The following is a 24,916-nucleotide window of genomic DNA, read 5'->3' as shown; positions in this document are numbered from 1 at the left end:
ATGTGGGAAATACGAAAGGATCGGTATCTTCACTGAAAAGTGGTTAGTGATCCATAAATCGGAAGGAATTGCAAATGATTGCTGCAAATCTCGCCTGCCTGCCATTTGCAGGAATAGTTTGAGAGTTATTGACAGTGTCTAGCTGCAGAAGGCTCCCCCAATTTTCGAAGCTGATCTTAATGAAAGTAGGCATCCAGTTTGGCTTTTTTTTTTTTTGAGGTCAATATCTGATATACACTTGCAACAAATGTTAGAAAACTTGATGTTTGACATGGATTTAGTCATTTGATAAATTGTAAACAGTGTTAAAGGCAGGTGTGCCCTGGAGGCTTGCTGCTTGTCATAGTTGTAATATAGGTTCAGGAAAGTTCTCAGGCTTTTCCGTAGAGACCCTCGTATCACTGGATCCTTCTATCCAGCTGCTCTGTGTGGTGTTATTTGGATGCTCTTTGTGCTTTCAGCTAAGTTTTTCCTTGGTATCTTAAGTCAGTTCTGCCTTTCTAGCCATAAGCAGATTTTCTTTGCAGCTGCAAGGAGTAACCTAAGTGTCCGGGAATATCGATAGTGTGTATGTTGAGTGCCTCTGCATCTTAGGGCAAGGACTAATTCTTCAGTTATCATTGTCAATCTGGGGTCTCTGCCTGACTCCTTGACCTGTGTGTTCCTGTCAGCCCTCTACTGAAAACCTTCCTCTTCCTTTCCTGCCATCTCTGTCACCTGAGTGACCATAGATTCATTGAAAACATGAGGCTGGAAGACATCTCAGTAGAGTGTCTGGTCCAAACCCTGTCCCTGGCTTGGGAACAAGGAAATACTGACTTTCTGACCAGGTTGCTCAGGATGGAAACATTCACATCCCAGAACTGAATCTGTACTGTCCTTCTCAAAAACTTGTGTGCTTATCTCTCTCAAAGCAAAAATAACTTGTAACTCACTGGCACTTCTCTCACCTGGGACAGAGCAGCAAACTCTACCTCCTTTTTCCCTGCTGCATTTTGAGATAAAAGAATTGGGCCTGTTGCAGTGAATATGACAGTGCTCTTCCATAAAACTACATACTGCTGTGATAGCTGCCTGAAGAGTAATACATGTGTTGCTTTGTAACTGAATGATGTGGCTGACATGGTGTCTCAGTTTTTATAGTCTGGTAATGCCAATCACGTGCTGGGACTGAAGCAGTGTCAAGAAAAAGTACAGAAGGAGAAAAAAGACGGTAGCTAGTTGACTTAGATATACTTAAACTGTTTTCAGAGAGTCATAGAATGGTTTGGGTTGGAAGGGACCTTAAAGATCATGTAGTTGCAACCCCCAGCCACAGGCAGGAACCCCTTCCATAGGTTGCTCAAAGCCCCATCCACCCTGGCCTTGAATGTTTCCAGGGATGGGGCATCCACACCTTCTCTGGGCAACCTGTTTCAGTGCCTCACCACCCTCATTGTGAAGAATAGTCTAAATATACCCTCTTTTAGTTTAAAGCCATTACACCTTGTCCTACTACTACATGCCCTTGTAAAAAGGCCCTCTCCAGCCTTTCTTGAAGGCTCCCTTTAGGTACTGGAAGGTTGCAATAAGGTCTGCCTGGAGCCTTCTCTTCTCCAGGCTGAACAACCCCAACTGTCTCAGCCTTTCTTCACAGGAGAGGTGCTCCAGCCCTCTAACCATCTTCATGGCCCTCCTCTGGACCCTCTCCAACAGGTCCATGTATTTCCTGTGCCGAGGACTCCGGAGCTGGATGCGGGACTCCAGGTGGGGTCTCACAAGGGTGGAGCAGAGGGGCAGAATCACCTCCGGCGCACATTGCCAGCTCATGTGCAGCTTCTCATCAACCAACAGCAATAAAAATGGAAGCAACTGCAAACTTGACCTAATGAGAAACTTTTCAGCCAGACAAGCCCTTTAAGTGACAGAAGGAATTAATTGTCTCTGGGTGAAACCGCTGTGCCTACGCACTTGTGGGTTATAGTGATATTGTTAGGTGGTGCAAATGGGGGTTTCATCTCTTTCTTCAGAGTGGATTTATGAATAGAAGTTATTCTTAAAGGTACAAAATCTACCTGTAACATTTCTCCCAATGTAGCCAATTTTGCTTTAACTGTGAAAGTATGTTATATCTGTAAACAGAGTTTATTTGTAGATGTGTAGTACTGCTGTCATCTGAAATTCATTGACTGAATTATTTTACTGTTCTTCTCCAGCTTTTGAACTGCAACATTTAAAACCATAGATATGTTGTTGCTTTATTGCTGAAGGTTTACATACCTTATGGGTTTGCTTTATCTTTTTAGGTGTCTTGGCTTTTTAATCCGACAAGAAGTGAAATAACAAGTCTAGATAGTGGAAATATAGATGACATTTTGAGTGAGTACTTGGATATTTTTTTTTCCTTCGTACGTCTTGCAGTCATTTATCTGTATGAATCTTGCAATGTCAAGTGAATATGCATACCTTAGCTTTGAAAATATGAATTGTAGTCAGCATAGAAGTTTTAAATGCCTGTGATCAAGCTTAGCTGTCTGAACTAATGTATCGCCTAACAAATTACTTCATTGTAAAATATCAATGAGGATTTGAGGTGTCTAAGAAGAATACCTGGTATCTTGCTTGTGGATGGGAATGCTTGATTACATAACCAGAACCTGTCAAGAGAACATTTTAAAAGTTCCCCAAAAAATAGCAGCAACTGAAACCCGTGGTAATGGGCCTTAACTACCTTGCTTGTTCAGCTATGTTGTTCTTAGATTAAGCGTTGTCCTGATTCTGGTGGTTCGTAGAAAAAAGACTCCTAAATTAAACAGATGTGTATTCCTTGTCTGAAAGCTTTTTGTCTGAAAAGGATGCAATTTGCCTATATCTGGCTGTTTTCACAGGAAAAGAGTTATTGCATTGTTTCAAATATATTCAGAAAAAATCTTTATATTTTATTTAAATCTGTGCTAGAATCTGCCTACTATTGCAGGATTGCTTTGTGTAGTGAATGATTAGGTGATATAAGATCTGTTTGTAAATACCTTTTATGCAGTGGAAAACATAGAAGCCTTCTGTAAAATGTTATTCATAAAAGTGAATATATGCCAAGTATTACTACTTTTGAAATTTATTCTATTACTTTCAATAAATACTTTATGCCTTGGAGGTAACCCTGAATTTCTCTGTGCTTATTAATTTCCTGTTCACCACTTGCATTCCTTGCTGATAATGAAAATCTTAATATCATAATTTTAGTCAAAACTGTAGTTGTTCCCAGCCTTCTCGAGAGTCATCTTTTCCAGCATGTTGTCTTTTCCAAGTTTCCAACATCTTAATTTTCACTTGTAACTGCTTTGTAACTTTGTCAATAGTGCAAATTCATCTAGAAACATTTTTGCTTTGTAAAGCTGTGGCTGCTATTCTATAGTTCCAGTATTTATTTCAAGGTTTTTTTTCAATGCCTAGGCTACTGCTGCTACTACTACTACTACTACTAAAAATTAATGTACATGATGGTTGTTACATTGTGTAAAGATCACAATTTATTTTTGGGCAAGAGATTTGTCTTTCTAGTTTTGATATATTTTCCTCTTTTTTTTTTTTTTTTGTATATGAAAAATATTTCACTATCTCATATATCCCTATAGTATTGCATTTTTTTTCAGGTGTCCCTTAGCATTTTTCTTTTTTGGGGACTGAAAATTTCTCTGCTAACTTTTGCCTTAGTATCCAGCTTCTTAGCAATCAAGGCAGGTAAAGACTGACCAGAGCAAGTTGCACAGGGCAGGCTGCATGTTGGTTGTTCTTCTGACCCAAATTGTTGACATTTTCAGCTTTTAACTGTTTTTTAACACTTATGTATAATCTAGATAATGTTTAAAAGATATACTAGAGTACAACTTCTGGCTTTGAGTGCCTTAATTTTAAATCCAGAATTACTTTTTGTCTCGTGTCACTTATTTACTTCTTTTATGTCCTAATACCTTAAGTATTGACATTTTTGATGTCTAATATATCAATAAAGTCAATAAAATACTTGACTGAAGGCCTCTTTCATCATTTTTCCATTTGATATAGATTATATTTCAGATAAGATTTATCCCAGCAGTTTTCTAGCAATCAGACTAAGCTGTATGCTGAATAACCTAGAAATATTTGCTTTCATAGTTTTTGTGTATATTTTTATAATCTCAGAAAAAAGCACAAAGAAGTTTTCCTCACAGTGTGACATGGGTTTTTTTCTTCTTTCCTTTCAGACAATGCAGATGTTGCTTTAGTTAATTTTTATGCTGATTGGTAAGTCATACAACCTTTTTTTTTTTTCTGTTTAAACTTCTGTCTTTTGAAAACTGACATGTTTGGCTATAGTTTTCTAATTGAAAATACAGTGGTATGTTGCTTTCAAACTAGTCTTTTCCTGGTGGTTTTTTATGTCCCGATTACTTCTCCTTCTGTTGTTCTGCCACATTTTGTTTCATTCAGGGCTCCTATCAGAGGAAAAAGGCTTCTATAGTAATATGGAATAACATGCTATGTAATTGATTCAGCCCCCCCACCCCCAGCAAGACAGATTTAATTAAATTTTTGCTCCTTAACATAGGATAGTCCAAATGCTCAGTTTTTCTGTTTTCTTCTATGTTGGTCCCATGTGTGTGCTAGAAAGAAAAAGGCTTGAAATTACACTAAAAATCAAATCCTTCTCTAATCTGGAAGACCTTCCAGGGGAAGAATGAGAGAAATTATATTTGAGGGATGAAATCTAAGCAACTGGAAACGGAAAGAATGTCAGGCCAGGTTGGTTAGATGTTGTGAAAGACATACTTAGAGGCAACTGTTCACTTGAAATTATATTTTAAAAAACAAAAAACTTGCATACAAAATCATCGTTAGAAATAATTTAAGCACCATACCCCTTTTTTTTAAATTGTGTAAGAAGTAATTTTAAATATTCTGTTCTGCTTCACCATTAATATTTTCAAAAGAATCTTTAGCAAGGAAGAAACCAGAGAAGTATTCAGAGGAAATAAAATTTAACATGCAAATTGATATAGAAGATGAGATTAGAAAAATTTTCTGTCTTCCTTAAAGTAATCTAGGCTGTAAATCGGTTTACATATTGCTTTATATTATAAAGCTAAGTACTACACTTTAAATACTCCTCTCCCTGCTGTTTTGCTGTGTTACCATAAAAGTTGGCCTTCAGAATCAAAGGTCATGTAGGTGATTAGACTTCTTACTCCTTTCACCTCTTTTACATCCCACTATATGTTGAAGTCTGTAGGTCTGGATGGCCTAGAAATAGCAAGCACACAGAGCTTTACATGAAAAATTCACACTTTGCCTTTGCTGATAATTGATAAAACTAGCAGCAGGCTAATTTTAATTGTTTTTTAAAAGTGATTTTGAAAAATACATACCCAGTCTTCATACAGAATGAAGTCCTCAATAAAGATGTTTTTAATGCCTTCATTTAAACTTTGCATAAAGATAGACATTATACCAATCTGACTCAGTTTGGTAACCTTTGTATATACCACTGTAATTTTATGGACAATTTTTATGTTCAATTAGTTTGCAGCTGTTCATTTGCTACCACAGACTAAATTGATACTATGCACAATTAAACCAATACAATTTTTCTTTAGAGAGATTGTATTCATTTACCAAGTAAGCTATTTGCTTGAAATGTCTGTCTTTATAATGATAGTACAACTAAGTAACTACTTAAGTAAGAAACTAGGTCTAATCTCTTACCTGTTCTGTATAGAATTATGCTATAAAGGCTGCCTTTTAAAATACGTAAATAAATGAAATTTTAAGATGGTTATTTTCAGTTTGTGATCTGCAGATACCTGGTAGATCATGGACTGCTTGAACAGCTTTTATTAAAGATAACTAAGGAAAGCAAACCTATGGAAAGTAAATTTAATACTCTGAAATTTGGGGTCTGTGTTGCCATTGAAAAATCATTTTTGGATTTTGCAAAAGTCAAACTTCAGGAGGCTAAAAATCCATGTTCTGATACTTCTGTGCTAGAGGGAAGATAACAGTATCTTAAAACTTGATATAGCAAGGTAACAAGCATCCTGTTTTAGGACCTGGGTATTAGCATAACTCTTTCTACAAACCCCTACTGTTATCAAAGCTTCTCTAGAATAGATTTGCTTTGAATTCAAAGATTTGTGTATGCTTGCAAGTTGATTCACATTACACTAGGCCATAATTTTAAAACATTACAGCCTTCATTATGATCATTGCATGTAGGCATTCAGTAATAACCCCTCAACATAATGTACTGCCAGCCTAGGATGTAATGTGACCTTTGAATGAGAACAGATCAGTTTTGCTGATGTAGATACTCTGCTGTAAGGGTGGAGAAGAATGAGGGCTAAGGAAGCCATATGTAACAGCTACATAAACGTGTAGCATACAGTTGTGCTGCCCAGAGTCAGGTTTCTTTCAGAAAACGGCCTTAAGCCCTGTTTGTATTTTGAGAGCAAAACCTGCCTCTTCACTTGAATGTTTGCTGTTGTCATAACAGCATCCCCAGACTGTCACTGTTAAGTTTAAGCAGGGCTTCAGTGCAGGCTGTTTTATTGCAAGTTTGTTCCATGGGGTCTCATTCTGACAGCTGCTACAGTGCCGTTATACACCTTCAATTTAAAATTCTGCCATGTGTTCAGAAGAACAGAATATAAAATAATTTTATTGACATATTAATAATGTGCTTTTGCACTAATGTTACCCTAAACTCCCCAAAGCCACCAAAGCATCTTTACAATCCTACAGCCATGGGCAGAAAGAGAGGATTTGCTTCAAAATCTGACATGACTGGAAGAAAGCACCCCTGGGATTCTCTTTGTTCGTGGTGCTGTAATAGCAGTCTGTTCAAATTCTACCAAACTTGAGCAATAATATTATAAGCAATACTTATATCTTCTGTATTTCTTTAAGGTGATTGTTGGTGAATATTTGAATTTCAGTAATCCAAGTAACTTCTTTTACTATATTTTTAAAATTACTTCTTCAGGGATAATTCAGGTAGAAAAAAAAAAGAACAGACTTTCTGAATAGAGTATATTTCCTAAAGGCTTATAATGGATTAATGGTGTTTCTTAAGCAGATAAAGCAGGGGGCCACATCTTGAACTACATATTCTTTTAGAATGCGTGCTTTTTTTTCCCACCTGAATTTTTTGAGTTACTTTTGAACCTACTTTTATCCAGTCAATTACTGGGATGATTACAGCGAAGTGTTATTTTCTGATAGGTTTTCTTTCTTTTTTTTTTTTCTTTCAAAGATTGAAATGTTTCCTGAGTCATCAGTTAAAACATTTCAAATTAATATTTTGAAGTTATGATTTTGTGTTTTATGCACAGGTGCCGCTTCAGCCAAATGCTGCATCCTATTTTTGAGGAAGCTTCTAACGTAATTAAGGAAGAATATCCAGATAAGAATCAAGTGGTGTTTGCTAGAGTAGACTGTGATCAGCATTGTAAGTAAATCCTAATTTAGGTTTTTCTGTGCTATCCTGCCAGTAAGTTACTCATTGTATTGAAGAATATACTAAACAGCAATCTAAAGTGTAGTTGGACCTGCCTCATCATTTAGCCCAGATGGAGCTGCTTGTATAAATCGGTGAACCTGTTCTTGCAAATTTGTCAGGGTGATCTCCAGTGTTGTTTTCTTATTGCATCCATAAACATGCATTTATGTCTGTTCAGCCTGTCTCATATAATGGGGAAAAAAGAGCTGGGATTATAAATTGCATTGGCTCGTTGAGGGGTCAGAGAAGCACTAGTGCTACAAATAGCACAGGTCTTCTCAGCCAAGAAAAGGAAAGGGTAGCCCTGCATCAAGACGATGTTCTGCTCAGGTCTCCCCTCCAACTAGGAGGAGACTGACCGTAAGTTGACTTTTGCAGGGCCAGGAGGGGATCAGAGCTTTTCGGCTTTGCTGTTTGTACACATACCAACAAATGGTTGCCTATTTGGGTTCTCCCCCCACCCAGAAATACTTGAAAATGACATGCCAAAACTTACTAATTTTATGCTGGTATTAATCCCAAAAGTTGCTTTTTAATAAGTAAAATGCAAGGAACATCTGCTACACACTGAAAGACAAATGGATGGTACTGAGTTTTTTATTATGGTGCTTTTCATAGCATAAGATCAGCTTTTCTGTTTTATGCTTTTGGAAGAACAGCACTTGCAGACATCGTTTCTTTACAGTGGCTTCTGATTCCCAAAGAGTAGTAGTTGCAAGTGGCTTCAAATCCCAGCAGAAATTCAGTTCTAACCAATAGTAATTATAACATTTGAGCTTTACAAAACTGTTAATTTGTAAGAAGAATCACAGTTGGAAATCTGAGGAATCACTGTACAGTTACTAGTTTGTATCTGTAGCATATCTCTGGGACTTACTGTTGACCTAATAGTTCTGTTTTAGTGCTCTGTTTAAAAAAACCTAAAGAGAGGATCTTATAGGACAGAAAAGAAGTTAATTGCATGTCTGTGAAAAATAACAGATTTCATGTATCTTTTTCTTTCCCATTTTGACAATCAAACTTATTTGGCGTTAGTGAGGATTTTTCCCTATAGTGAGAATTCTTGAAGTGTCTTGGATCTTGCAGATTTGTAAGTCAGTCCACTTGAACATCTTCCACCAGCACCATTTGTGCCCTATTTTATATGTGTGCATGTCAATGCCCAACAGTAAAAGCACCTGTCTTGTGATCTTGAAAGAGATCTTAGCATGAAAAAAGCCAAAACTTTTAAGGGAGCAAACAGTATCAACTTGGTTTCTGAAATATGAGAGAAGCTGATTCTTCAGATTGTCAGGAGTGGCCAAGGAGATTGTTTTGTCCTTTCCCAAAGATCAGTAAGATCAATTCATAACCACATGAAACTTAAATGCCTTTAGGATTAAATCTTTGAATCACTGGGATATTGGACCCTCTTTATAGCCTCATCTGGAAAAGAGGCACAACAGTATTCACCTAGGGCAGCCTTGAAGCATTCCCTTCCTACATGGGAGTGGTAGGGATGTGTTGGGGAACTTATACAAAGGCTTGAATGTATGTGTTCTTGAAGAGCAGTTACATTAGATTCACGGCTGTAGAATCTCCTCTACTGATCAGATCTCTTCTCGTGCCTTGAATACAATGTAGAGCAGCACACTTGTGTAACTGCCCATAGCATTTCCAGAGCAGCAGCAGAATGGACAGGGGTGTCTGTACTTCATGTGCTTCACAAGATCTGCTTTAGTCTCCTTGACTTGTAATTCCAATAGTATTTTTTCTTTCTCATTATAATGTTGTCTCTGTTACGTGAATGTTTTCCTACCTCCTTCCTGAACAGCCTTTTCTAGCATCATAGATTTTTTTAGGGGTTGGGATTGGTGTTCTGGTGTTGGTGTTCTGGGTTTTGGGTGGGGGTAGGGGTGGGGGGGTGCGGTTCGGACCTGGAATGCCCTCCCAGATCTCAAATACTTCACTACATTCTCAGTTTCTTTCTTTTTCACACTTGGTGTTCTCTTCTGCTTCCAGTCACCCATCTGTGTGTGCTTGGGAGATCTTAACCAAAAACACAGCATTAAGAATTCAAATTTGCCGTCTCTAAAAGTCAATTTTTCAAGTAAGGCGATGAAATCCTTTAGAAGAGTACACTGAAGGCACAGCCTGATATGCAGTCTTTGCTGAAGTTTTCTTACTGAGTTTTTTGTCTTTGTTCAGAGATCTACTGGAGGATCTACACAAATAAACTGCCCCTGATCTTTGCAGTTGTAGAAAATAAATGTAGTTGTAGCAAACAATCTGATTGGTTTTATACCAGCTTATTAGACCAGTCACTCTACATACTTGAAATTACTTTTGCATACACTTCTGTATATATTCTATGACTTTCATCAGTGATAGTTTCTCAAATTAACTTGAATCAATTAGGGGGGAGAGGAGAATTAAGGACATTTACACTTTCACTTTACTTGATTTTTATGGTTGTCCCTAATAAATTAGTCTTATCTCAGTGCTTAACAGTCTGGTGGCTCAACTTTTCTTTGAGTCAAGATATTGACAATAAAACTTTCTATAAAGTTCTCACAAAAGACTGTAGTAAAATCAGCCTGTGTTGTTGAGTTTTATTTGTTAAGGTTCACATTAACAACTGAAGTCCTTACTTTGCTGCAGCTTTAGTTGCTTGGGTAACTCAGAGTGTCTTTGAGCTGCTGGATGTCTAGAGTTTAACCATGAGATGTTCTTGTCTTAGCAGTTACGTGCCTAAGAACTTACACCACCACCACCCCCCTTTCCAGCTACTCCCAAGTATTTGAAACACTTGAGAGGCTTGCTGCTTAATCTTCTCCTTGTATGCTCATTGAATTGAGCCCATCAGGGCTTGTTACAGAGAGCTATGGCCTAGATGGAGGAGGAGTTGCTACAGCAGAGATTGTCTTCCTTCCCCTGGGAGTAGGTGTAGTGGGCCAAGTAGTACGAGGCAGCCAAGAGTTTTGCTCTTTCTTTTTATTACTGGAATATCATGAGTTCTCTGTATTTACTCTTTGTGTCCTTACTTTAAGAAGTAGATGAGCGTGATTTCTGCTGCAGAAGCTGTAAAATGCGAGAATTAAAAATAAAATCCTATAATGACAGACACAGTCTTTTCCCCCCATTTGCATTGTCTTTTTGAGTTAAGGTAGCAAAGCTGTACATGTCGTTCCTGGTTTCTAGTGTTTATTTACTGGGTTGTAAGCAATGATACATTTCATGGCTCAAGGTTATTGGGTATGTCCTAAAGTGCTAAGTATTTTAACTTTGATTTTCATGTATGTGATAAGCAGCTTTTTAGTAAGAGGGTGAATGTTGCTATATTATCCAGCTTGGGCCTGCTGTAGTAGTTTACTAAATGTTGGAGTCAAGATTGTTATTGTCCCTGTTCCCCCCGCCCCCATTTTACCTTTACATTTTTGTATGTGTTTACATATTTTAGCAACACTAGAAGGTTTATGCCAATATTTTGGGGGTTGTTATGCTGCAGATTTCATACCACTAGTAGTTCACTATTAGGATGATGTTCTAGAGATGGTGGATTATTTGCATTACAACTGATCTGTTTCTTTTTGAAGCCAAGACTCTGTAGGGAATCCAAACAGCTCATTTCAGGCCCCTCAAAAACAGCTTTCAGAATGGTCAGCCAGGCATAGATACTTTCCATTTAATGCACTATTATTGAAGCACACTGCAGGGCCCAACAGCTCACACTAGCTTCTGAGGGTAAAGCAAATTAAAGAGAATTATTGATGCACTGTCAAATGTTTGATGCTTAATGACAAAACCATCATTCTGTTTGCTCTTATAGCCAATATAAAGATGTTTTTCTGGAAAGTGATAGGCCCCAATGTGATTAAATACAGAATCCAAATATTAACGCTATATTAAGCCTCTTCATGTATTATATTTTACACCAGCTTACAATATTGTGGAAGACAATTATAACTGCAATGTGTAAGTTATCAGGGTGTTTTTTAAGCTAGTGTAGAACGCACGCTAAAGGTAAATCTGTTGAAGCAAGTACTCGTTCAGTTTCCTTTTATAACTTATAAATATCTAAGTTCCACTACATCGTTTGCTGTTAAAATCTCTGGCGGTTTTGGTGTGTTCGATTTAGTAATTCATGTATCTTAAAAATTATTCTAGGTGTAATGCCTAGTAAAAGTGACCTTCCATGTAAAATTACAGACCTTTCTGCATATACCTTATTAGGAAGGTTTTGTTTTGATATTTTGTTTGGGGTTTTTTGCTTGCTTGTGAGTTTTTTATCCTTTGTGTTAAGCAACAAGGCTGGAAACTCACTTGGTACAATGCATTTCCTATGTTTCTGTTCTCTGTGAGTGAATATTGCAATGTAGAAGAGGCGAGTTTGTATTTTGAACAGTTTCTATGAATTCAATATTAGAAGTCATACAGAATTCTTATAAATTAAAGTATATATTAGGGTTTTAATTCTACTGCACCATTACTTCCTTTGGTTTCTGAGTTAAAAAATAATAGCTCATTTGAATAAGTCTTTGTGCTTCCAAACAGAAAACAACTTTTCTCTGGTGGTTGCTAGACAGACTGTTTAAGGAACTCTTATTTCTTTCAAAACGTCCATGGGTGGCACTGTCATTCAGTACAGTGATCTCTCTGGGTCTGGCCATTACAGGATGTGTACTACTGTTAGTCTTCAAAGAATTACTTGGATTGTATTGCTACTGTGCCTTTGGTAAGCAAAGTAACTCAGTACGATAACAAATTTGGAGGTTCATAAATGAACTATAAATGAAACTGTAAACCAAGCATGAGGATTTCATTCCATCCCTGCCACTTTGCCTGGAAAAAAAATATTGTTCTGAAAGAGTTATCTTTGGATAAAATAAAAAGTGGAAGAGATTCAGAGAGATGGTTGATGGCTCTCCTCAGGAGAGCCATTTTGTTAGCCTGTCAGAAAAGGTTATGGGATGCCTACTGATGAGACCCTTCTAAGAGCAGGCATGGCTGTTGTGAATGCTCCTTTGCAACAGAAGGTGGTCTAGATTTGCTGTTTACCAGCCCCTTAGTAGCTGAGTCTGATGTAGAACATCAATTGCTTTTCTTGTACCTGTTTTGGTTGAACATACAAGTCACCAGTATCACAACCCCTGGGGTAGGATGCCTCGTTTAGATGGTCTCTAAAGTTCCTTTCTAATTTCGCTCCCTATGAGTATTCCCAGGTCTTATGGTTGTATGCAAATGTCACAAGAGTAGTTTTAACTGGAGGGAATTAGTGCTGTATTGTGAAATACTTAATAATAAGGTGAATGAAGTGCTGTATGTAGGGAAGTAGGAGGCAAAAAGGCCTTTTTAAGTGAACTTAAACTGAGAGAAAAAAGTTTGAGAAATAATAAGTAAAAAGGTGCCTATTAAAGACAGATTTCACTTCTCATCTGTGGTGTGCCATGGCAGGTAGCCAGAGGGACTTCAAAAGACATGATTGATCTCAAGTGAGGAAGCAGAATACTCATTTGGTAGTCACAGCTTCAAATATACAGCTGAAGGAGTTTGTTACTTTTGAGATAGAAGGTATTGCACAAGGGTGAGGAAGAGTTAAGCTAATTTGACACCAAAAAAGTTAGTGTTAGATCCAGTACATTCAAGCTATATGTCAAGATATATATATATATATATATGCAGCTATGCAACTTCTATAATCATGATGTAAAAACAAAATTAGGAAATGCCGTATCTTGGGTTTGGGTTTATGCTAGCTCTTCCTCGGGCAACATGAAAACCTTCCTTAGAAAAAGGGGCACTGAGTATTTTCAGAAATTATTTTTATGGGGTTTGATTTTTGGAACTTTGTCTTCCAAATAATTTTTCAGGCTGTTGTACTCCTCTCACGTGTGAATTGCTTCAGGTGGAGGTGGGCATTTAGGATAATTAGCAATATTGTTCAAATCCTAGTGGACACATTTTTTGAGACCCAGTCCTGTAGACTTCAGAATCTAACTATTTGTTTGGTGGTGGTATGAATTATGACCCTGGAAGACTAAGACAGTGGGCTGAGTTAATGGTGGGGTGATACCCTGACCCTTCTAAGTATTGCTGATCCTTCAGTGGGAAGGACCTTCTTAACTACATTGTGGATGGGAGCCTACTTCAATATAGTGTGTCTTGATGCAGTTTTTCAACATATTCTTCATTGTACATTTAATTTTAATTTAGTGACAAGGGACTAGAGATTCTCAGTGATGTGATCTGATATACTAGCTGAACTCTTTGGACAGTGTGTTGTGGTGCTAACGTAGAGCAATGAAGCCTGAAGCATTCTGGCAGTCAAATCACAGGCTACGCACTTGCTTGAAGCGGCAGCTTAGATAATGTGTGTGCGTGTGCCATGTGAAAAGCCTGACACACCCCCAAAAGATGGGGTTTGGTATTCCTTTGTGTAGAGGAACACACAAGGCTCAGACAACAGAGAAATGGCTGGCAGTGCAAGAGGTACGAGAAGGACATGGATCACAAATAATAGTTCATAAAGCACGCTTTCTTGGAGAATCTTGCTCAGAAAGATGATCTGGGAGACTCTTACAAAACATGGCCATAAACGTCAGGCTTCATGTAAATGTTTATTTCAAAATAACGATAAAAACTGCTGTCTCATCCCTACTGTAAGAAGCAGCTTTGCTTTCTCTTCAGTAGTTCAAGGCAAAGTATCAATACAGTGCATCTCTGAAAAGAACTGAGTGACTGTGGAGACATTCCTGTTGGAGTATGTGGAATGAATAGTAGAACATAGTCTGGGCAGTTTAGAAATGGTTGTATAGCAACAGGTATATGTGCAAAACAGGGAGGAGAGAATCATCAGAATTCAACAGTTATTTGAGCTCTGCTTGAAACTTCTGATTTGTAGATGATGAGAAGAAGATCAAGTATGTCAGTAGCTTCCTACCGTAACTAGTGTGAAACCATTCTGATGGCATAGATACTAAGCTTGTAATTTAATGTTTAATTGGGCAAAATACAAACTCAAGGTTTGTACCTTTTGGGTACCTTAGTATCTGAAGAAAATGTAAAGTTGTAGCTGAGAGACTTTTTCTTTTCTTTTTCTTTAGGTAGGTTACCCTTATCTGTTTCAAATGTCTCTTTTTATCAGAAAATGGACAGTGAGAATGTCTGGAAATATTTTTAAATTTAATTTAGGGTTTACTATAACTAATGCAATCTATGAATGAGTTCAAACAATATTCCATATATTTGCATTGTGTATTTCCAATTTTAAAAGGAATATAATTTTGTAGTTGCTCTGCTTATGCTAACTATACCTGTATCAAATGCCAGGGTTTAATGAAGCATTTAAGGTTTACTCTATTTGACTTTTGAATGAATTCAAACAATTTTTCATGTACTTGCATTTTATATTTTGTAAAAAGATGGTTTTCAAATACTTACTTGTGTCGGACCGTCATCTCTCTGTGTTAGTTCAAATACCAGTATTCATGGAATCTCAGTGTAATTTGTAAAGAGCATGCAAGTTCTTACTTATGAAATAATGTATGAATTCAGTCTTTACAGTGGGTGTTTTATTATTGTTTATTATTATGTTATTATATTATATGTTTTATTATTAATGGCTTTTTAACATCAATTAAAACTACTGATTTTTTTTTTTTCACTGAGTGTTTTCCAGACAGCAGGGAATTAATTATTTTTGTTATCTCTTAAAAGTCTGAAAGAGGTAGAGAGCTTTATGTGCGGGGGGATGGTTACCAGCACAGATCCACAGGGGACTGTCTTATTTCCAGTTGCACAGGAATTTCATTTTGGTTTGCAGCTGAGAGGTGTGTGTTAGCTGTTCAGCTTCAGCAGTTTGGTCATGGCAGCTGCCTCTAAATAATAGTTTTCACAGGACTTCTGTCGCCATTCTCTTTAAAAAAGAGTAAGTGTAAGATAGAAAGCAAATCTGCTTCTTGGTAAACATATAGTTGAGAAGAAGGGACGTTCTTGTCACAAAAGTTCAGTTTTTACATTGTTCAGTACTGTGCCAGATACTGATGGACCCTGATTTGGTTGCCTTCCTACTGTGGGCCAATCCAGGTCACCTAAAGTGTACCCTTTAACTTCTAAGGAGCCAGTGAAAAGTAACAGGACATGCATTCAGCCCACACTTTCAATGCCTTCCTCGCTCTGTTGACCAGATGAAACTTCTTTGTTTCCAAAGGAGAAATCAGTCCACTGAAGTTCTCTTTCCTTGAGAGAGAAAGGGAGAAGGGGAAGCAGGTTGGGTGTGGGTGACTGCAGTGAGTCACCTCCAAGGATTAAGCAGCTCTGGAAAGTGGGCAGGCTGCTCATATTTGGGGATTTAGTTGGATTTAAGTACAAACAGGATTGAGGTTTAGGTAAACTGCATCCCACCCTGTAATAGAGGACACCCAGTTTTCACAGGGGCTGTGAGATTTGTTTGTTTGTTTGTTTGTTTCTCGATATATTTCCTGGGGAGGAATGAACAGGAGGGCATAATTAAACAAAGCAAAAGGAAAGTGCTTGTGGAAATCTACTTGGCATTACATGCTTTGTCTCTATTGTTTGTTTTTAGTCTTATTTTCCTAAGAATCCGAAGTGTATCTGGTTACCTTGTTTCTCTAGTCCTTCCTCATAAAAACTCCTTGAAGCTTTTTGCTGAACTTGAAAGAGCATTCAAAGCTATTAAGTACCTACAAACTTTGATTAAAGAAGTTGCTAGATACTGGAGAGGCACAAAACCAATTTCTGCACTGTAGCAAAAGCTGCTTTAAAAACTCAAGGTTGACGGATCATGCTCAGTGCACCATGAACCACTTCCTGGTTACGTGTAAGTTTCCCCATCAGTGTGTAGCTGGCAGCTAGCTGCAACACCTATTGCAACTTGCTGCCTCCCAGTGATTAACCAGAGTGGAAAAGGGACAAAGGGACACTTGAAATACTCCGGTGGAGCATAGTGAAGAACCAGATTATTGCCTTAGTAGCGATTGAAGATGCACATTCATGAGAAGCTGGGCTTCATTGCTTCTGATTGGCTTTCTTCTTGGCTGCTCTTCTAATTTTACTGTAAAACTTCTTTCCATTTTTTTATTCTTCTTTTACATTTGTAAGTCTCATGAATAAATAACTTAACTGACCTGTTGTATAAAGGTGAAAATAGCTAGTGCTCTTATGCTACATCAATGCAAATACGTGTTACTGTGTTGTATGAAGCTCTGTCTGGTCCAAGTCTAGAAGAAAGCTGAGCTGCACTTACAGATGTGAATGAAGAACTGCCTTGAAGGGAATGCTGACAGTGGTTGACCAGAGAGGTGTTTGCCTTAATTTTGAAACCTGAAATTTAGTCTTTGTTCAAAACCCGAACAGCTCAGAACTGTAACAGCAGTCTTCTGGCCTTCCTAGGCTTCAAGAAATATTTTGCATGCAGTTCATGGTCTCGAAAATTTAAGACATGACAATTTTATTTCCAGCACTGTAATCGAGCTAAAAATCATAGTGAGTTTAAAGAAAAATAGGAGATCATTTATTTTATTAAAATTTTCTCACGTGGATTAATTAACTGAGATTTGTCGACCTTTTAAGATTCTCATGTTCTTGTTATGCTCTTAAATTGGCTTTCCTAGTTGTTCCTAAGAAGTGTATTACATGACTATAGCTGACCAAGTTGAGTCTTTGCTTACCGCAGATTTTGGTCATGATATTTTAATGAAGATCAGTACATGTGACAAATACAGTAGCTGCTATCCGTTCTCTCTCCGATTGCGGTGTTTGGGGTTTTTTTCTTTTAGTTTGCACTTGTTTAAAGATGTGGAACTACTGGTTCAGAGTATGTCGCTTATGTGCGCATGTATACATGTATAAGATAACACGTTAAGTGTATTTCTGTATTTGTAGGGTACTGGTTTTATTTTCTTAATTTCTTTTTAGCGGATATAGCTCAGAGGTACAGGATAAGTAAATATCCAACTCTGAAACTCTTCCGGAATGGAATGATGATGAAGAGAGAATACAGGGGCCAGAGATCTGTGACAGCAATAGCAGATTATATCAGGCAGCAGAAGAGTAACCCTATTCGGGAGGTCCAGGATTTGGAAGAAATTAGTTCTCTTGATGTAAGTCTTTCAATATTATTCCTTCTAAATATTTTTTTTTTTAATGTTGAACTGGTGAAACATAATGTGTTTGAAGTACATGTTTAATTCTTTTTTTCCATTCAGAAATGTTGTGCTTTTTTAAACTGAGTGGAAAACTGGATTGTTTCCAGTATTACAATTTATTCCAATATAATCACTTCCAACTGCATTCATTTTGTTACAGTAACTGCCAAATTACTTATTTTACTTTTAATCATTTGAAAAGAATCATATGTTGTATTTGACAAGATACCTCTAATATTCCTCACTGGAAAAATATTCACAAGAATGCTTCTTAATATTGAAAAGGCAGAAAAGAAATAAATTCTGCGCAGTTATTGACTGTTGAATGAATGGCACCTCTGTATCTAATAACCTTAGGGAGTAATGATAGTTCTTGATAACTTGAGGTAAGTTATAAATTAACCTTTGTTTTTACAGCGCAGTAGAAGAAATATTGTTGGATACTTTGAGCAAAAGGACTCTGACAATTACAGAACCTTTGAAAGAGTAGCAAATATTTTGCATGATGATTGTGTATTCCTGTCTGCCTTTGGGTAAGTTTTAAAATTTGTTGATTGCATGACTTCATTATTGAAATTATATTAATGAGTTGTATATAATTTAATTAAATGGACTTCTTTAATATTTTGTGTGGCATAACTGAAGAGACTACATCTTAACAGATAAAAACACTGAGAGAAGGACAGGAGGAGGGGGGAGAGAAATCCTCCGAGACTTAATGTTTGCTATGAAATCCAACTTTGATTTTTGCTTCCTTTTTCTTTTTTTTCCACTCCTTGTCAGTACAGCTTAAATATAATTGGGGAGCTTTTAGGGAGGGGGTGCTAGGCAGTTGTGTCCCAAAAACCTGCTGCTTTGGAGAGAGAGAGTAACAAGGAGGGAAGAGTTTGAAAACTTTTTGGCAAAAATTTTAATAGCTTTACAAACTAGCACTCTTTTTTTTTTTTTTTTTTTTTTTTGGTACTTCAAATTTTTTCTTTAAAATATGACAATTTTTGTAGGTTTTTTTCTGGAAAGAATAGTTCAGTAGTTGCTTGCTCATTTCCTCTAAATGTCAGGGGAGAGGACCTTGTTTCAAGATGTCTGGGTCTGTTTCATGTGAGTTCTATGTCACGGCACATAATGTGAGTCTAGAACAACCTACAGAAATTCAAATTTCTCCTTGTTATACTGATTTACAGCAATATTTTAAAATATTAAAAGATCTTCACTGGAGGAAGAAGAATACAGTGGGAATGAGTGATTCCCTGTTTAAGGATCATAATAAAAGACAATTACAGATTCTTTCTGCAGTGTTTAATGTGCCAGCACCAACCATCTTAAAGTGATTAGGTATTAATGTGAGTGCAGTGATTGGCAGTCTACCCACAGTTGCAAGATCAGGAACTTGCATGGGTTACACCAGCTTTTATACCATGTACAGTTGCCCTAAGTGTTTTTTTTACTTGGTTGTAGTGAAGAATAGTGGAGAAACTGAGAGGATGTATCAAAATGGAAAATGTTTCATCTGTTCGAACAAAATTTGTCATCAGTCACTGATGCCTCTTCCAGTATGTTTCAAAAAAAATGTTTGGGGGTTGGGGAGACTATTTGTAATGTGCAGGACTACACATGGCTTTTCTTCAGTTCCCAATTAGGTATCCTGTGACTATGTAAGCAACCTTGGCTGCGAGAGAATAATCAAATCTTGTAAATCTGTGGTCTGTAGGTCTGTCAGTCTTATCCTCAAAGAGTGGTCATTATCTCAAATATTTTCTGATGAGTGCATCCATGCTTGTTCTCAGGACAGCCAGTCTGAGTTGTTATTAGAATTTGAAATCATTTTTTGCCCCCTCATATGACTTTTCATTTTTTTCAGGAATGCTTTTTTAAAAAATCATTAGTAAGATAACAATACTTTTAAGATTCTCCCTCCTCTTGTTTGAGTCTGTTCATCTTTGTCTTGCTATTTGTCAGCTTCATATAATGAGAAATAGTCTCCCACCACACAGTGTTAGCATTTGGTTGTTGGATGCCATTCTTGAAGTAGTTATTATGTTTTTTTTTTCTTTAGATATAAGTAATAAGCAAACATAATGGAACAGATCAGAATTTGATTATTTGCAACCTGCCCATATAACTACAGATTGCACAGCAGGCTTGTTGTTATCCTTGCCTCTGTACTCCTATTCCCTTTCTAGCCTGGAGCTGTTAGTATTTTAAAGTGCAGCCTTCCAGACTGCAACATTGGAAACTAAATATTTTAATCTCTGAGTGGCTGTGACTCTTAAGCTTCCTAAAAAATTGTATGTGAAAAGACTTCCAAGGGAGATAGCGGCTATATAAGTGTTTTCTATTCAGTTTATACATAGCAAAAATACTTCATGGGGAGCTGACCCTGATCAGTGGAGCTCTTCTGACTGAGCATCCTAACAGCCCCTGGGAGTGATTTCTGGTTTTGCTACGGCCAGATTTCAACAGGTACATGGTTTGGGAGGTGTGTGGTAATGTAAGCTATTACCTTCAAACTTCTAGTAAGCTAAAATAAATTCAAAACAATGAATTTGACAGGAAAAAAATAATTACTTTGCTAAGGCAGAACTGTTCCCTGCTATGCCAAAATTATTCTGGTTTTAGATAGTTGCAATAGCTTATTTTTAAATTGTATTAATGATACTTAGTTGGAGGTCATCTTGATGCTTAAAACTATCCTTAAATCAACTGATCCTTACAGTTCTGTTAAGATCTCAGGTGACCGCAGAGTAACATTAATGAGAGAAGACTTCTAAGCAGAAGGAGATAGGAGGGGATACTGATGAAGAAATATTAGAGGTAGATTTTAGAAGTAGACCTAGAGAGGGATAAATCTGAAATGTTTGTAGATGTGGAAGAGAATGGCCTTGTGCCATTGAGCCATAGCGTAGGAAGCCAAATGCAGAAAACCAAAACAAACAGCCAAAAAATACTTTCATCTTAAAATGCTGTGGTGAACTGTAGATAATTAATGGAAGAGAGTGACGAATCTAGGAACTGCTTTAATTTTATGTTAGCAAGCAAATACTGGGGGAGCGGGTTCCAAGAGGTTCACCTTCTATGTTACTGCTTCAAGAAGAGACAATGCAAACTGAAGTGTTTCCATTTTGGTGGTTGTTTTAAAAGGGTTGGGTTCCACCGCAGGCTTATCCTAGAGCATATATTTCATTACAGATTATTATCAGTTTACCAAGTAGTGATTGGGCAGGTGGCTTCTATGTCTTCACTTTCTTCTTCTTCAGTGAAGGATTGTTTTGCATGCAAGCGGTTTACCTCAGTGACGAAGGTGACAAAGAAGCCTAATTTCATGTTATGGGAGCAGTAATCATGTCTGGAATACAAAAACACATTTTAAAACACTATTCTCTAAACTAGTGCAAATACTGATAGGTGTAACTTACTATGCAAGATGTCTTTTGTACGTGATAAGAAAAGAATAATTGAATAAAGTAAAACTACCTACAGTTTATTTATTTCAGTTAAGCCTTATGATGTCTTTTTTTTTTTTAACTTAGCCCTCTAAATTGTTCAGACCCCTGCAAGATTTACCTCATCTTGCAGTGAGATAAATTGCGGTATTTTTACTTCTCTTTTTTTCCTTCCTCTTACATCTCTTAATCAGTCTTCACCAATGTTTATATTGAGTTCACAGGAGAGATGCTAACGTTTCCCAGAGGCTGACATGCTTTCTTTTTAGCCTATGCTAAAAGCAAAAGAAATAGGTAGCTCATTTTACTCTTTTGTGGCATATGCAGCCAGTCAGCTCTGTCGCGCCAACGTGATTTATGTTGGAAGAGCAAGGCATGGGAGAGAAGAGAGGAGGCCTCTTTCGATGTCTGAAGGCAGTGAAAGGGTTTATCTTTGAGAGCTTTCTTCCCGTATTTTTTTTCTGTCTCCTGTGTTGGATGCATAGCTGTCCCCATTTGTTTGAATAAGAGGTGATAATTTTGGGGGTACAAGCTAGCAGCTATCGGGGTGCTCTGTTGTGACTGGGGTTAAGGTACGACAAAACACTCCAGGGGCAGGGGAGGAACTCGCTAAGGTGACATACTAAGCTGAATGCCAAGGAGGAACTGCATGTGTTCTCCAGGTACACACATACCTTATCATCAGTGGTCAGAAACTGCATGCTGTGTCTTGTGCTCTCTAGATCTGTTTTGAGGGTAAAATAGACAGTGTGGGCTTATTTTCTCATTGCCTGTGCCGGTAGAGCACCTCAGAGCCCTTCTTTATCAGGATAGAGAAGACTTAAATTTCTGGCATAAACAATGGAAGAGGACAAGTAAATGCAAACACAAATCCACCTTTCTCTCCTTTCCTTCCTTAAGAACAGGTATTTTTATATTTTTTTATTTATGTGATTATATTAATTGATTCATATTTTTCTGTGATAGTTTCTTATCCAAAATTGTAGCAGCATTCATCACTTGCACATTGATGCCTTTTGTCCACACTTTTAATCTTAGTGATACATCTCGCTGACTGCCTTGATGCCCCCTTATCTAGCCAGGCCAGGTTTCTGTGGAGTCACTGTACAGTTTACTTTAAAGATGAAGGATTTCAATTCTCAGATTTTGAAGGAAAACAAAGTAGTAAAGAAAGGACAGCAAATTAAAATATGGTTTTTGGTATCTCAGTTATTTTGTCTGTACCAAGACATGCTTACTGGTTGGTTTGTTGTAGGGCTATTTCAAAAGCAGAGAGATTTAGCGGAGACAATGTAATCTACAAGCCACCAGGGGTAAGTGTAACTATGTATTTTATTCTGCTTATTGTCATTTTATGTGAATATGAACTAATGGAGTCTATATTTGGATCATTCAGTACGTTATTGCATCTCAATTCTTAATTCTATTTTGTCACTAAATATTGTGAGAAACAGGGCTATAGGAACTAGTGTTTCTGAGTCAGTGAAAAAGATCTGTCTCATTCATTGCCAATTAAGTGCACAGACCTAAATCTGACATTTTAAATGTCAATGTCCAGAAATTTTCTTTTCTTAGAAACACAGTTGACGCGTATATAGATACTTTGTGTTCTGTAGAAATCTTAGCAGGTAGTGCACTTCATGTTTTTCAAAGCAAGTGACAATTACTAAGTATTTCTCAGGCTGTCATTTGCCAGTCTTGTGTGACTTAGCCCACAAAGGTGAAGAGCTCCTCTCTTAATTTTTAAAAAAAAAAAAGGAATTGGTAAAATTAATTGTATGTTAACAACTCTCATAAACATAGTTTTACTTGAGGAAAAATTCAGTACAGAAGAAATTCTGCAAGAATTGCTTTTTAGAAACCTAATTAATATCTGAAAAACCTTCTCCTTTCTTGAATTTAACGTATGAAAAGAGTTGCTTACAAAAGAGAAATAAAGACACACCTAAGAGGGGAGGGACTTTCAAACCTTTTTCTGCAAAACCAGAATTTATTAGGTTACCTAATTTATATGGCATTTCTGAATTAAGATGTGTTTAATCATGCCCACAGCTTGCAAAGTCATGCGTCACTTCATGTTAACAAAAATTGTAATTACATTAAAAGATGGCAGCACTGAATTCAGAGTGAAAACTACTAGCAAATAAAGGAAAACTGTTATTTATTCATACCTCTTTGGCAAGGCAAATGTAAAATATCAGTTTCAAGTCCTGTAGGACGTTTGGAGGGTTTTTTTGGTGAGTCTTTGTACCTATGAGCATGAAGCAGCTTAATATCTGCATTTAGTTTATATCTAAATGGGTTTCTTAGGTATGGAGACACTATTTCTCAACCTAACAGAAGTCTAAATAGCCTTTATTTGAAGCATCTCTAATTTGGAAACAAAGTATCTTTCCAGTTCATCTTAAGTTGCCTTAAAAAGTGGGGTTGGCTGGGTAAATAATCATATATAATATTTATTTTCCTGTTGTACTTTTGTAACAGTTACTAGAATTGTTGCATGCACAAGGGTTGAATATTGGTGTAAGATTGGCTTTCAATATTTATATGGATATCATTACTTTGTCAGGTAGGTAATCTTTTTTGTAGGCAGCAATGTCATTTTTACTGTTTCTCAACTAGTATATTTTTCTTTTCAACAGGAAAATGCTCCAGATATGGTGTATTTAGGCTCGCTAACCAATTTCGATTTGATTTATGCATGGACACAAGATAAATGTGTACCACTAGTTCGCGAAATTACATTTGAAAATGGGGAGGTAAGAATTTTTTCTACTATTCTACTTCTGGGGTTTCTTTCTCAAAACGAAAATGTTTCTTTCAAGGTCTCTAATCCACGCCAAAGAACTTTCTGCATGCTTTGCTTTTTACAGAAAATAGCTGGCAGGTAATGTCTTTTCATACTTTGGAGCTTTTTGGTTAGACTTGAAATTCACTGGAGGCAGATTTATAGTAGTTTTGAACACTACCAAAGTAAGAGGTTATAATCGTGCGTATAGATCACATAAGAAGTGTCTGGTGATTTGAGAGTGTGGACACTTGGTTGTTAAGAGTGTGTGTGTAAGAATATGTGTATCTGTAAGTATGTATGGGTGTGTAACACCTTGGGTAGGTTGTATTAATGTAAAATAAGTACATATTATTTATATAGATGTTATGACTAAATATTGATTTAAGATCCAGACATAAATGTTAAGTGCTTTCTGCATCTATTATGACCTTGAAAAAAATACTTCTAGTCAGGGTAGAAAACATCTGTGTCAGTCCTGTGTCAGTCTGTCTGTGACAGTTTGAAAGAGTAAAATAGTTGTGAACTATTCTTCAGTTATAATCAGCTTTTAAAATTCAATATTAAAGTTAGTAGTAGAAAAATGTTACTGTATTAACCACTTCCAAAGCATTGTCTAATAAATAAGCACATTAAATGGTGACTGACCATTTATGGAACTGGCAGTCTTCTGGGAATTGTAATAAAAACCATGTGATTATTTTTTTTTATCAGTCTGTGTTTAATCACTGGTACCTTCTTAATCTTTTTAGTTTCATATGCTCTTTCCTTTGGGTTTCTTCTTTTAGCTGTAATTCATAAGATGGAATTTGGGTGTTTACTTTTAAATGTCTCCTTCTCATTATCCTTATTTTCTTTCAATGTTTTTGTGTTTTCTCTGTAACTTACTCCTCTTTCATCTATTTCTAACTCCATATTATAAAATTTTTTTTGTAAAATAACCAACAGGAAAAAAATCTTTAGAAAATTAGCAGGTTCGTAATATCTCAAAAGGAGTATTTGTACATAGCCACAGCATCTGCTAGAAACT

The 24,916-nt window shown here is 36.8% G+C and overlaps 1 protein-coding gene across 1 annotated transcript; it reads left to right on the top strand.

The window, feature by feature from the left end:
• Nucleotides 1-23,857, top strand: LOC104623515 (endoplasmic reticulum resident protein 44-like; the record flags this gene model as incomplete). Its single annotated transcript, XM_010290628.1, has 9 exons — nucleotides 1-23; nucleotides 312-345; nucleotides 2,286-2,358; nucleotides 4,224-4,263; nucleotides 7,347-7,462; nucleotides 17,429-17,613; nucleotides 18,076-18,191; nucleotides 22,354-22,411; nucleotides 23,741-23,857. Coding segments are annotated over exons 1-9 (762 nt in total), but the record flags the coding sequence as incomplete, so codon positions are not given.
• Nucleotides 23,858-24,916: the final 1,059 nt, after the last annotated feature.

The sequence above is a fragment of the Phaethon lepturus genome, unplaced genomic scaffold (genome assembly GCF_000687285.1).
Source record: "Phaethon lepturus isolate BGI_N335 unplaced genomic scaffold, ASM68728v1 scaffold55380, whole genome shotgun sequence".
Taxonomy (NCBI): domain Eukaryota; kingdom Metazoa; phylum Chordata; class Aves; order Phaethontiformes; family Phaethontidae; genus Phaethon; species Phaethon lepturus.
The sequence above is the reverse complement of the archived record's forward strand: the minus strand, read 5'-3'. Positions and strand labels throughout refer to the sequence as shown.